Below are 15,053 nucleotides of genomic sequence, written 5' to 3'. Positions count from 1 at the left end.
ATTGGGAATAAGAATACCCGAAAAGTAATACTTAATTTAGAAAACTGTGTAGATAATAAAATATTCTTTAAACTTTCAGCAATTTTTTTATTTTGCTATTTCATTTCTTTTATACACATTTATTCTTATTGTTTCTGCTTTTTTTTTGTGATATTATTCATTTGGCTAATATATTTTGGCACGCCACCATAGCATGCGCCTAATTAACACCACCTTGAGCGCTGAGAATATATTGCAATAATCACCATTATCACTTGAATTCAAATTTAAACCACAAAAATGTTATTACTACAGTCAGCTATACAATTTTACACAAAATAAAAAGATACAACTATAGAAAACTATAGTTACAAATCATTAAGCTCGATTATGTGGATATTAAGAGGTCCACTCGAACCTAAATTAGTATTTTTATTTCTCGTTGGTAGTTTTGTTGGTTTCATGAAGATTTTGGGATTATTGGAAGGCAAAAATAGGCAATTTATGCACTATAAAATACGACTGTCGTACCTCAGTGGTTAAAGGTAAGTACTTTTACTCCGTGGGACTAGAATTAACCCCTAGTCAGGGCAACATCTAAATTATAAAAAAAAAAAAACTTTGTGGCAGCGGTCGCTCTCAGCAGGCCTACTTAGTGTATTTTTGTATTGGTAGGTCCTACCGTTTTTAATTAATCCCAACGGTTTTACCCTTCCTCACGCCACTTTTGATTTTTTCGTGCCGAGTCGTGAAAAACAGGAGTTTGTTAAATGTAGAGATCAAAACCTATTCAACTATAAAATCAAATTCATCAGCTGATTGGATATGTTAAAGACAATTGTTATTTCATTTACAGTAAAAATCAGGTTCGGTATGCCAAACGTACCGGAGTGAGAATTAAAATCTTGACATAAACAACGGAATGATTCGTTTACTTCAAAATTAGTTTTGCATGGCTTCAAAAATGGAGGCCAAAAGTGTCTCTATACTCGTATCTAACCTTTGAGAGCACCGCCCCCTAGATTCTCTGCAGAAAATTATTGCACTTTAAGCTTTAAATCTCCGAATTGAAAGCCTAAATGTTTAAGAAAAATTATGTTATAACCTTAGTTAGTTTACTCTTAATCTTGCTTAGTTTTTACACTTTCAACTACATCAACAGGCTCTAGTTATCTAGTAAATAATAAATTATTTTGATTTAAAAAAAATATTATTAGGTCCCACTGTACGTTCAAATAAATTCTTACTCATAATGCAGTCATCTATGTTTATCCAAAATAAAACCAAACAAAACAAAGAAAGATTATTACACACATAAACGTATGTGTGGATTTATGTATTAACAAAAAGAATATGAATTCTGATAATAATTATGTGTGAAATGACATACACCATGCCACGCAGCTTTATAATTTGTTGAAGTTCAATCTAGTACGCAGATTGTTGTAATATTTCTTTCCTTTTTTATGTCTATTTGGATTTTCTTTAATTGTGAGAATTTGGCGGTCTGTAAACCAATGATTGTTTTGTGTCTAAGGGCACCTTGACATTAATAGTCACTGAATTTGCCACGCGATTAATGAGTTAGAATGTCGGTTGGCTATGCACAAAATTTGTACATATGTATTTAGTATGTATGTATGTAAATAATATGGGACCCCAAGCGAATAAATAAACACTCAGCGAATAATTTTAAGGTTTTCTTTTAAGTTTTATTATTTCAGTTTGAATGTAACATGAACTTGAATGTGAATTAATTAGTTGCAGTAGTTTTTTTGCTGCTTTTGATCTATAAATGACTTACTTTGTGTACGAAAAATATTCACAATTATGCAATACGATACCTTTTAGTATGTTAATGGGCAACAGATGGTGCGAATGAGATTCATGCCTTTCATTTTTTTAAGTTAAACTCGATTCACGTTTGTACAAATTTTAAAAGTATGCATACGAAGGTATTTATTTATTTACTACATTTTACAGTTTTTGGTACGGACTTGCTTCAGTGTAGCCGAGCATCTCCTCCATAGTTTGGTGTACGTCTTGATGATGTAACCCTAATGGAGCGACCTACAATTTTATCCGCCTTCGAACAGCAAAAAGTTTTATGATTTTTAAGAATGCCTGCCGAGGAGCGACCACTGTTAAATAATAACTTTTTTATTTTTAGAGGTTTCCCGGGCCAGGGATCGGCAACAGCGCTCGCTGATTACAATTGAAATATTAAATTTTGAGAACCTTTTTACAAAAACTTAATGCGATCGATCCCTGAGTAAATTCACACAAACTTATAAGTGACAACAAGACTTTGAAGGAGACAAAACCAATCTTCAACTATTTCGACTTTTGAGCCTTCCAGCCGAGTACAGGTCAGTTTATTCTGCAAGAGGCGAATATAGCCAAACCTCGAGAAGTAACTTATTTGCTTGGTTATGTGGCACCTAGATAAGTTAGAGGCCATTAAAGTAAAGTTCCCTGACTATTTGACCCTTCGATTTCATTTCCCTGTTAACCACTTACGAAAACCACCATCGGCAGATAAACTTATATAAATACATACATACACATCTACGTATAAGTATTAATAACAAAATACTAATATTTTTCTAACAATACTTATCTAAGTAAATAATATCAATATCAACAATAAAATTCAGATCGTCTTTTCTTTAACAATGAATAGTTTTACTATACATTAGCTTTAATCTGATTTTAAATTCATATTTGTATGTAAATTACAGATAAATGCTATAAATTAAATTTAAAAGTATTTCACAAAACTTGTAATTCCACTCTTTTAATGACTAAAAATACTAAAAATTTTGAGGTAAAATTCTACGACTTTTTCAGACAATTTAAATCGGCCATAACAAAATCTTGTTTTAAACTGCTGCGAAGTTATGAGATTTTTCGCATAAAAAGATTATTTCATATAAACCCACAGGAAAAAATCGAAAGGCGTTAAATCTGCAGGATCGTCGTGGAGCCATAATTGGTCGCATTGTGTGCCATATGGCGACGTTTTTTTGATACGACAGACAGTGGTCTGAAATAAAAATCTAGGTGGGCGAAACTATTTGCCCAAAGACGCTTTGACACACTTTTACACCACTTTTATTTATATAAAAATCAGTAAACTATATCAAAACAGGGTAATTTGTGGTTTTGGGAACGCTAATTACGAACCTGGTATCTAAGTTTCGAATTTTGAAACAGTAATTGATTCAGATAGACCTTTAAAAGAAAATTAGTTTAGAGATGGTAATGTTATCTGAGTTTTGTGTAGTCGAAGTAGAAAAATCTAAACAGAAAACAAAACATGGTTTTAATAGTCGAATTGGTAAGATATTCGGCACTATTATTGTTGTCGACGTCGGAGTCCATGTAGTTTTTTCATCTAAAAATAGCACTTTTCCCCAAAGGTGGGCTGATTGTATTAATAATGAAGATTGGCCAGAAGAATTGAAAGTGTTAGTAAAGTTCGTCTTTATCTTATGTGGCAACTTCAAATACAAGTAAAAGTAGTAATTCCTGCCGCAGTTATAATTAATCAACCACTCGTCCACTTAAATTTTACTATTAGTCTTCAACCTTTCAATTTTACATATAAATATATCTATTAGGGCGGATCAAAAAATTAATTTTCCGAAATCTTTTGGTAATAAAGAAAACATATTGTGACCCCCAAATGACACAGAGCACACTGGTCGAATAACGCGGATGCTTGTTAAAAATTAGGGGTTCAACAAAAAGGTTTGGTGAATATTATTAGATAATGAATCTGTAAACGAAAACGACAAAGGCAAATATCATCCCTGACAGCCCTTTAATTTATGATTACTCTCAGACTTATCTGTTTTTCACCAAAATGTAATTCTTCTGTTGATAACTGCACTGGTCTTTAGTCAAAAGGTGTAAAGAACAGCATTCATATTTCTGCATATTTTCGTTATTTTCCATCACCGCGGAAATTTTTCATTTATGCAAATGAATATGGAAACACTGAACTAGCAAAAATTGCTCAAATACTAAATAGTTTACTTACTATTATACATCCAATACAAGAATTGCAATTAAATGCAGTTCCCAAGAATTTCTTTTTACAACATTTGTATTCTTTTTAAATAATTTTTATCATATTGTTATCATAAATCAGTAACAGTAAATCTCGTCTTCAGTTTGGTAAAAATAACCGATCGAGTAATATTTGTCAAGGTTATGTCGAAAAAAAGAGATACATCTCTGTATTTTGCCGTAAAAAAATTTCTCTTAAATGGTGTAACTTTGAAATTTGATCAAACGATTATGAAAACATGTGCCATTGATACTTGTTTCGTTCAAGTTGAATACAAAACTATTTCTCCGATTGGAGAGTCCCAAGAGGATAGTGCATTTACCTACGATCACTCTTTGACATAATGCACTGAACCAAAAACCCATCTTTGGATCAAAGAAAAACTTTCCTTAATTTAAGGTCGAAAATTCTTCCGAATGAGTAAAAAATTCTCCCGAATGAGTAGTTTTTCTTTGGAATGTGTAAAAACGTCCACGAAAATATGGAACCGTGGATGTAGTCTATCATTTTGAAGAAATGTTGGGCATGAAAAGAGGATAATACTTCTTTAGTGCTATTTCGTTCCATTTTTCTTCATTTTGATTGCTGTTTTTCTTTTATTAAGAGAAGTTTTTTTTAGTGTGGAATTAACTAAAATATCTACATATATCTAAATACTTATTGCACGCCCCTACTTTCGCATAACGGTAAATTTAGAAACCGCGAAAATTGTGCTTCTTTGGTAAGTAATGAAACTATCCGCTCCAATTTTCAATGGACTTAAAATGGGCGCTGCTCACCTAAATTTTATTTAGTTTATATATGTACTTGTGTATGTGTTTGAAACTACTATTTACTAATGAAATGATTTCTAACCTTTGAAATCCGTATTTAATTTCAATTACCACTATTTTGAATACTGACCAAATTTACGTGACCATGTCCATGGTCTTTTATTATTACAACGCTTTTATCAACTTGCAATGTTGTGGATCCAGAAACTTTCAATGTTGTGGATCCAGAAACTTTCAATGTTGTGTGTCCGACACCAAAGCAAAGCTTTGAAAAGTTCCTATAAAAAAGCATAGTGCATAGGGCGACAGCTGTAGTGAATAGGGCGAGGTAGATGACATCTAGATGTCGCCCTATGTACTACGTTTGCTACAGCGGAAATAGACGAGACGCCATTTCTTTAAATAAAATTAATTGGTGCTCGTTTGTATGTACATACATATGTAAATGCATGTGTGTGCACCTTTCTATTAATATCGTTGAATTATTTTAATATCTATTGCAAAATTTTATTCAGACAGGACTAAAAAGTAGAAAATAAATAATATAAAAAAAACTTTTTAATATACAACGCTTTTATAAATGGACTAAAAAGTAGAAAATAATACTTCTCAGTCCCATAGAATTTGTTTTGATAACTTTTGATTTTGAAATTTTAGCAAAAGTCATTATAAACAATCTATGAAATTGAAAATGAAAAGCGTGGGGCGCATGTAATACACTTGAATTGATATGAAAAGTAATATATGTATGTATGTATGTGGGTATATGAATAACGACCGCTTAAAATCGATTTCAAAGTTCTACTTTCGCTGTAGAAATTTTAGGTCTACGTTATGTAGTTTGACTATTGTCAATTAAATCGAATGCTTTGTATTACATGCGCTCCACGTTTTTCATTTTCAATTTCATAGATTGTTTATAATGACTTTTGCTAAAATTTCAAAATCAAAAGTTATCAAAACAAATTCTATGGGACTGAGAAATATTATTTTCTTCTTTGTAGTCCATTTATAAAAGCGTTGTATATTAAAAAGTTTTTTTATATTATTTATCTATTATATAATCATCCGAAAACCTAAAAGCCTTAGAAATAAATCCCGTCTTTTCTTACCTTTCACTTCAAATATCGTCTAGTTTGTAACAATTAATGCTTTCCCTAGATATTACTAGCCAAATTTTATTTTTTCAAATCCATAAACTTTGAATCAATTGCGCGGGCTAAAGATATGTTTTTAATTAATCTTTCCTGGCCAATTATTATTGGCTTAGTCCTAAGCCAACAGTAGGATCGAATGCCTTTAATTTTCTCCCATAAAAAATTGACCCAGCCTAATATCTACATATATATTGCAGATCTAATATATGTAAATAAGAATGCTTTCAGAAATGACATTAAAAAAATCTCAAAATGTGCTGCGAAAAACTCTTACATGGCCCGCTTTTAACAGTAATATATCGAAAATTAGAGAAAAGTGAAAAGGGTATTAATAAAATTTGATGTTTAAAACGATCAAGCTTGGTATAATTCCACCACGACCCATGTGAAGTCATCACTGATCTTTTCCCGAAGTTTTGTATAAATATTATTGGAAACCGGAGCAGTTAAGTTTAAATAGATACACACTTTAGAAATGCAGTTCTTCAAAAAGATGAGCCCCAAATCCACAACTCCTAATACTATACTGTCAAAGTGCACGTTCCCACACCGATCGCTTTAGGTCAACCAAAAAATGTGGCGCGCACTGTAATCAATGCTCGCTTTTAAATGCCGCGATTTTTAACATAAGATAATGTAATGGCGGCCGCTGTTTTGTAGTGGTAAGAAGTGCGCGCTTCCACTCCCCAGGGCCTGGGTTCATGCTCTGGTCAAAGCAACATCGCAAAAAAATTAAAAAAAAAAAGTTTTTTCTTAACAGCGGTCGCCCCCGGCAGGTAATGGCAAACCTCCGAGTGTATTTCTGCCATGAAAAACAATTTCTCAGAAAAATACAATCGCCGTTCGAAGCCGCACAGTGATTCGAAGAGATCAGGATAGCTGGACAAAAGCGGACATTGAAGTTTTGAATTATAAATATTGAAAATGACAACCAATATTGTTCAATGCTCACGCGTTTCGTTTAATTTCATGATGTGGACGTATTGCTATTTTTCATGCCGTCGTTTTATAGAGGTATGTTTATATTTGTAAGGTAAGCACCATACATGTTCAATGTTATCTTGTATTTATCACTATCTATTACTGTACAAGCAATGTAAAAATCTTAAATTTCTAAATTATTTTGCGACTTTTTGCATTTATTAGTGTGAAAGTAGTATCACCCCACCTTGCCCTAATCTAAAATTTATATACACATATCATAGCTGTGGCCCTATAGGTACTAAATATAACATTTTCTATCTGCACAATTCTGTACAACTATTTTTCTCTAATTTTTAACCGACAAAAAGGAGAAAGGTTATCAATTCGTCGGAATATTTTTTTTTTTATGTATGATACCGCACAACTTTGGACGACGGTTTAATTTGGTTCAAATCCGATCATCAGATGATGAAGAAATTAACGATAATCATAAATTTTTATATGAGAATCGAAGTCGGTTTTGTTTTTTGCTTTAAAATTACTTGTTTTCTAGATTGATCCCCCTTGATATCGAAACATTTTTTTGGAAGAATAGCTGAAAAATTACAAAAATGGCTTGCTGTATAAAGTTTTGGCCTTACAATACGATTTTTCTGCGATCACCGAAGAGTCACCAATGAGATAAAACTTTTTGTCAGTAGATTTTCATCGAAGCTAGAAGAAATATTGAAAAAAGTGAAAAAATAAAGAAAAGGGTTTTTCTAAAAATTACAACGAATGTATGGTTAAAGATTTGGTCTTTCGTATCTCCATTCATAAGGAGCAGCCTTCGACATCTGCGCCGTCTTCCAAATCTCTCTTGTTTTGTATATATAATAACACTGCTCGGATCTTGAACTTGCATGAGCAAATCTTTTGATAGTTGATCGTACTTAATTGTGGATCCAATTTCCGAGGTAATGGCAATTAAACATTTTAAATTTTTTTTTAATTACTTCCTAAAGTTATATTTCTAAATTTTGTTCGTGACTGTTTTTTGATATTACCATTTCTGAAAATCATCGAAATCGGTTTACTATAGCATATAGCTGCAATGTAACTGATTGTTGATGCGTTTTTTTTATGAAACGCCTAGTATATAAATAATCAGTATTATGTGAATTATATGTTATCGTTAACCGATTTCGATGATTTTTAGAAATAGTTAATATAATATTAAAAACTAGTCACTTGCAAAATTTTAATAAAATAATTTTAAATTGAAAGACTTATTTAAAAAAATTTAAATTTTAAGCAAATTTTCAAGTACCGTTATCTCGAAAAGTGGAGCCATCATCAACTATCAGAACCATTGCCTAAATTTACAACTTGCACAGTGTAATTAATCTGAATAAAGATTTTATTGTTCCAGCTTGAGATGGATTTTTTATTTAATCTTATGAGTAAAGTTTTAAAATTGTTTTTGATATTTTAAAAATAATTGTTCAACAGGTGGCAACTCTTTTATTTTATAGGAGAAAAACATATTAAAAAATGTGTGTGTGTTAAGCCTTCCTCAATCACTTTTAAATTGATAACAATTTTGTAATATTTCATTTAACTATTACATATATATTTTTTATGTGGATGGCATTTATTTTACTTTGAGTCCAATAGGGCCTAAACTTTACATGCACCATCTCCAGACTACGCCAGAGTACTTCTGCTAATAACATCAAAATCATATTCATCAGCGGTTTCGGAGTGTTCGAAAACGTACGCACTTATTATTTACGTACATATTAGGGATGCCAATTCCGGGAGCCGGGATTTTGAAATCTCAATGTTTTTGAGGTCCCGAAAATCCCTGGATTTGCTTGCATTAATTCCGGGATACCGTAAATTTAAAACATCGAATTGATAGTAAGAATGTTTATAATTTGAAGTATGGTTTTTTTAAAATGCCGTTTTGACTACAATTGACAAAAATATTGAAACTATACTTTTACATTGCTGTCTGAGCCTTTTTTGAAGAAGATTTAAATGAATGTACTCATAGCATCGCCAATGTTAACGAAGCAGAAAGTTTTAAGGAAATGTTATATAATTTTTTAAATCAATCCTCTCAAACTTTCTCAAATGGAAAAAATTTAATTTATCCGACGTGCTGGTAAAATAATATTTAGTAATAGAAGGATCATAGCCTTCAAATGGATTACGAATACCATTTTTTTTTACTGATCAGCCTAAAACAGTTGAGGCCGAAATATGCTTTTCATTAGCAGGTTTTGTGTGTAACAACTTCAGTTCCAAATTAGAAGACTCCGCTTTGAATGCTTTGCTGCTCTTACGTTCACATTTTAAGTGCAATAATAATAACACCGGCACACAAAAAAAATATGTGTACTTTTAACCAGACCCACCCACCAACATGTATGTATTTCGACCCGCTGAACCCGATTCTTAGGTCCGTTTGACTCGTACACCCTAACAAATTTCGAGTAAATTGGGAAAAATGGCAATAAAATAGCCATTCGCCACTTCTTTATGGATGATTAGATAATTTGTTTTTGTACATTTTTGTTTAATATATTTTTTTTAATTAATCTTTAAGCTCGGCCAAACACTCATCTAAGTATCAATAATCTATTATTATTATTATGATTATTTAGGGGGTTCACAAGTCTTGCTAACCGTCGTAAAATCTTAATGTTAAATTTTTGTATGTAAAATAACGATTAAAATGGTTTTAAGGATTTCTAAGTACACCTAAATGTTTTAATGTAAAAAAGTTAAGTTTAAGATTTTACGACGGTTAACACGTCTTGTGAATCCCCTTAATATACGAGTACAACATTAATATGCAAAATGCAAGCATAACAGTGAGCTTTTAAATTAGTTGCGCTTCGTAAGCAACAGGTAGTCAACAGACAGCTCTTGAGGCCAGCAATGAGTTGCTATTCATCTTCAACTCTTGCTTTTGTGCGTTTTCGAGTGCAATTATGACCATATCCAAATTATAAAGAAATAAAATAGATGGGATGACAATACTTTTGACAATCTATTTCTGCCTATTCATATAGGCATATACATACATGCCATTCTCCGTATACGCATCTGAGTGTTATGTCACTCATAAATTTATACATTCATATGCTAATTTATTCATGTTTGAGTTATTAAGGGCTCTAAATGAGTACAACACTTTTTGAGTGGCTTGTAAATATTTTTTAATATTTTGTTGTGGTTTTAAAACTGTAAATGATGTCGTCGTATATGTAAGCCAGTCAAGTGATTGTTACAACAAAAATAAGGTATACGTATACATATGTATATATGTTGATAGGTATATTTGTATGTATATAAAAAAAAATATGGAAAAATATGCATACTGACACAGGGTTTGGGCATCTAAAAGACCACCCAAACCAGCTCCTTGACATATTTACTAAACTTGATATTCATAAATTTAAGTCCAAATTTCTTTGTCCTTTAAAAAGACCTGCAGTGTCACTTACTCAACATCATTCAACTTTTGAGCATTGTTGGATTTGATTTACATTGAAGTGCTACATAAATTAGATAATTTTCTAGGTCGTGAAGTAAAGTATTCACAGCTGTTTTTTTGTCTTCTTTATCATCGTTTCGTTTAATAAACAAACGGCTACTATACGTAAAGGTAGTTTAGGTCCGCAATGGCGATATGCCACGGAGAAGTTACTCTTTGACAGCATCAATTTATTTATTTTCGCATAAGGGGCTAATTATATACAAATACATGCATACATATTTTCAAACGAGACAACGTCCAAAGTGGACATAAGTATTTATAATTGCAGGCAGTCGTTTTACATACCACGAAGGGGTTCTGAACACGTCTTTAAAAATTTGGAACTAAACCCGAAATAGTGTGAATTAATCTCTAGTGGCCGTGAAATAGTCCCTAAATGGTACTGAAATATATAGCTTCAAAATAGTCCTGAACTAGGCCCAAAAAGGCCCCGAAGTAGGACTAAAATAATCCTGAACTAACCCCAAATATATGTACTCACAAGAAGTCAGTTATATGTTTTTTGCTGGATTACATAAGAAGTAGATATACATTTTTTCTGGGCTTACGCAAATTTTACCAATACGAAGAGGTGAGATGTTTACACATCAAAAATTTAGTTTATTATCGAAAATTAACCGGCCTTTTAAGTACAATAGGTATGAAGTGACTTATGCCAAATAAACGGCTCATATATTCAATTTTATATGTACATATATATGTAACTGAGTAAAACATATAGGCAACGTTGATCCGGATCAACTTGTGAATCGGAATTATTTCGGGCATTAACTGCAATTGATCCGAATTAAGTCGTAGAGTTAATTCCCAAACTTAGCTCGGATCAAGAGAATATTCGATGACGACCCTGACGAAAACTCAGAGGGCGTAGAATACAGAGAAATTGCAAAACTAGCATTTACATCCACCTTGTAGTCGGTAATGCAGTCAGCATACTAATTCAGATAGGAATCCAATTAAAATTGAATAAGAACTTATTTGAATTAATACGGTGACTGCATTACCGACACAAGGGTAATGTCCATGCTAGTTTTGCACTTTCTTTGTATTCTACGTCCCTGGGCAAACAAATACGCAAACAAAGCAGACAAGTAATTCATCCGCGGGGGCCGAGTGGCGAGGGCTGCGTACTACAAGCCTGCAGGTCGCAGATTCGATTCTCGGTTGGAGCGATTGCAAACAAAAATTGTTTTTATTATTACTTTATTTTTTTGTTTTATATATTTCATTTTACTTTATTTTATTTTCGTTTGTTTTATTTTATTTCATATTTTTTATTTTATTTTAGTTAATTTATATTTTTAGAGTTTAATTTTCTAAAAAAGTCAAAAACAACTAACTAAAAACAACCAAAAAAAAGTACAGAAATTATAATTGACTATCCTTGACAGACGGCAATAATGCGGAGTTACAAGCCGCGAGGTCGTAGAATATTCATTTAATTTTTTTATTCATTCAATTATAATTTCTATATTTGATCCCATCAATTGCGCAGGCATTCATTTCGTCCGCTGGTGTCAATCAATAAATTACAGGTCTAAAATCTCCTGCGAGCAACATCAATGAATTCCCGAATGGTTTCACCTTTCCACGCAAATCCCGCAACAATCGATCAAGAACTTCAAGCGTTTTTTAACCGACTTCAAAAAAGGGAGGAGGTTATCTATTTGTCGGAATATTTTTTTTATGTATGTTACCGAATAACTTTGGACCACGTTTACCTATGTAGGTGATCCCATACTAATTTAGTTTAGACCAGATGATTGGATGATGAAGAAATTAACGGTACTCTTAAATTTGTATATGAGAATTGAAGTCCGTTTTGTTTTTTTGTTTAAACATTATTTGCTTATGTGCCATCGCGCACTCATCCGAAACCATCAGTTTAGATTTTTGTAATACTTCTCCCATACCGGATGCTCTGGAAATGATGCACTTGGGAGCTTCGATGTATCGTAAATCGAAAATTTTCAAGCGGGTGCCAAACCTTCTGAAAATTATTTTCTACTGTAAGTCTTCTTAAACCACTTGATACCTCTATTGTAATATTTAATTTATCCAACCCATCAATTTTTAAATGATCCTGGTTTTATACCGAACAATCCAAATAAAAAATTATGGAAATCGGTTTAGCCGTTCTTGAGTTTTGAAGCCTCGCACAAACGAACTTAACATTTTTATATATGTATGTGGGGAGACCACAACTATTTTAACTTATGTAAAATTAATTTCTTAACATTTTATTTTGAAATGCAACTCTACAACAATGTTAAAGTTTTTAGTTTAGTTTACCTTATTTTATTTTATTTTCTATTGTTTTGTTTTATTTTATTTAAAACTTTATATGGGAGTTTAAATTTATTCAAAAGTCCACAACAACTAAAATTACATTAAAAAAACTAAAAGCAATAATTCAATGAATAAAAAAATAAAAATTCCAAATTCCTCCGTGGGACTCGAACCCACAAACTCGCGGTGCAATTTTGCACAGATCAATTGGGCCCTTTATCCGAGCGAACGTTACCTTTTGTCTATAATTTAAGCAAAACATCTGGTCAATCGTATAAAGCTAATTTAACTTTTTCTTTTCTGAATTCGAATTGATTTATATTAAGATTTAAATAAACATTTATGCATAATGTCACACGGTTTTACATATCTTTATGAATATGTCCAAATAACAATGGCACGAAATCCATACACAAAACACGAAAAGTCATCTTTCAAAAAGTGCGTAAATGCGTGCCTTCGAAAGCGAAAACCACAACAACAACAACGCCATCGAACACATTATACAAATTATGACGCGCAACTTGACCTCACAATTCAGTGCAGCACTTTGCGCCGCTGCCACCAAGCCTGCCTTTGCTTCAATGCCGCCACCAGTTGAAAAGTTTTTCATAAATAACAATAACGGTGTTTTTGTTGCTGTTGTCAACTGTAATAAATGCATTGCACTATGTTTATTGGTATTTCGGTATTTCATGCAACCGAACCGCCAATCTGGCCGTCAACAGCGTGAGTTAGCTACACACACCGGCACAGCGCCAACTTGCCACGAGATGCTCAGCCTTTATGAACCTGTACCTTTGTTGAACGCCCATAACGGTGCAGTGTTGATGCTGATTTGCTTTTTTGTTATTGTTGTTGTTTTTATATTATTATAAATTGCAATGCTGTCGGTGCATGCAACTACGAGTGATAAAGTGAAAGATGGCCTGCAGTCAAAGTCACCGCAGCGAAAGAGCGAAGCGGCAGAAAGTAAAAAAAAGGCACAAAAATTATAACAAAAATAAAAACTTTGCAACGAAGAGCCGAAAAGAAATTGTTAAAATAAATAAATATAAAATAGCCGCTTGCAAGTCAGTAAAAAATTTTTGCTTTTATTGCTATTGTAAACGTTGTTGTTTCGTTGATGTTGTTGCTGCATGCTACACGCTGCTTATTTGTTTGCAGAGTTTGTGGTGGCAAGTTCGCGACGTACAGTTCAACACCATCGCCAGCAACTGGCGCAAGCGCATTGGCTTGAATTATGGGAAGTAAAACAATTTGGGTGGGCAGGCAGCGTAGAGTGTTTTGTGCGCATGCGCTTTGGCCGCAGTCGGCGTTGTTGTGGTTTTATTGTTTCACGTTGTTTTTTGTTTATGTTTTTTTTTTTTGGCTTCGAATCGATTGCATTGCGGTTGCCAAGAACTGACTGGCATATAATTCAGTTCATTTCATTTTGTGTAGTTCGCCTGATTTTTATTTTAATTTTGATATATTTTTTTTCCTTTCTTTTGGCCTCCGCAAGTGGTTGCTGTTTGGCTTTTTATGGTCATAAAATGAAAGGCCAATATACAGAAAATATGGGCGCAAATCAACAAAGCGAAATGCAACACATAATTGTACACTTAGCAACACAAAACGGGGTAAAAGTAGAAAAAAGAAAAACGAAAATTTTAGATGTGAAAAAAGCGGTCGCAAAGCACGAAAAATGCCAGTGAATGCGTAATAAGTGGGTGCCGAATTTTTTCCTGCCGCAATTCTTTATTTGGCATCCATGCCAAGCGATTTGTACGCGCCGATTCACTATCTATCTTCGTGTTTTATGCCATTCAATTTTATGTTATTTTCATTGTTGTAATCCACCAGGGATTTGTTCCTCTGATTGAGTGCTGCGGTCGCCAGCAGCGTCAGCAAACACATTATTAAATTATGGAAATACCGAGAAGTTTCCTTTTCGAATTTGTAAATGTAAATGCAGTTATTGAAAACGATTGTGGATATGTGGCGCTCGAAATGGTCTGGTGGTTTTATTATACATACATCCATTCCAATATTGTGTGATTTACATACATACATCAGGGTTTTTGTTGCAGGCCGGGATGCATTTTAGCATTTTGACTTTTTCTTTCAGCTCCTTTAAGTACTTTGAAGACAAACGTTAGCTATACTCTTAATGAGTTCATTCGGTTCTCACAAAAGTTTGAAGCGTAGTCTTTGATCTGCATGGAATTACCCGATAGAAACTCGCAAACCGTCGAAAACTAAGAGGAAAGCTGCATACTCCTTGTAAAAGCGAGAGGATATCAAACCCTACAGTCCTGATAGCT

The 15,053-nt window shown here is 32.9% G+C and overlaps 1 protein-coding gene across 1 annotated transcript in view; it reads left to right on the top strand.

Moving 5' to 3' along the window:
* Nucleotides 1-2,342, top strand: part of LOC108359658 (KDEL motif-containing protein 1-like) — a 201,438-nt gene extending 199,096 nt beyond the window's left edge. The window contains exons 4-5 of the mRNA XM_017611611.1: nucleotides 1,963-2,015; nucleotides 2,150-2,342. Of these exons, the coding sequence (XP_017467100.1) occupies nucleotides 1,963-2,015; nucleotides 2,150-2,198 (102 nt within the window). The 3' untranslated portion in view covers nucleotides 2,199-2,342. The remainder of the gene's footprint in view (nucleotides 1-1,962; nucleotides 2,016-2,149) is intronic.
* The last annotated feature ends 12,711 nt before the right edge of the window (nucleotides 2,343-15,053 follow it).

This window comes from Rhagoletis zephyria, unplaced genomic scaffold (genome assembly GCF_001687245.7).
Source record: "Rhagoletis zephyria isolate East Lansing unplaced genomic scaffold, Rhagoletis_zephyria_1.1 Rzeph_scaffold_00432, whole genome shotgun sequence".
Classification (NCBI taxonomy): Eukaryota; Metazoa; Arthropoda; class Insecta; order Diptera; family Tephritidae; genus Rhagoletis; species Rhagoletis zephyria.
Note: the sequence above shows the minus strand (reverse complement) of the source record. Positions and strands in the feature narration are given on the sequence as shown.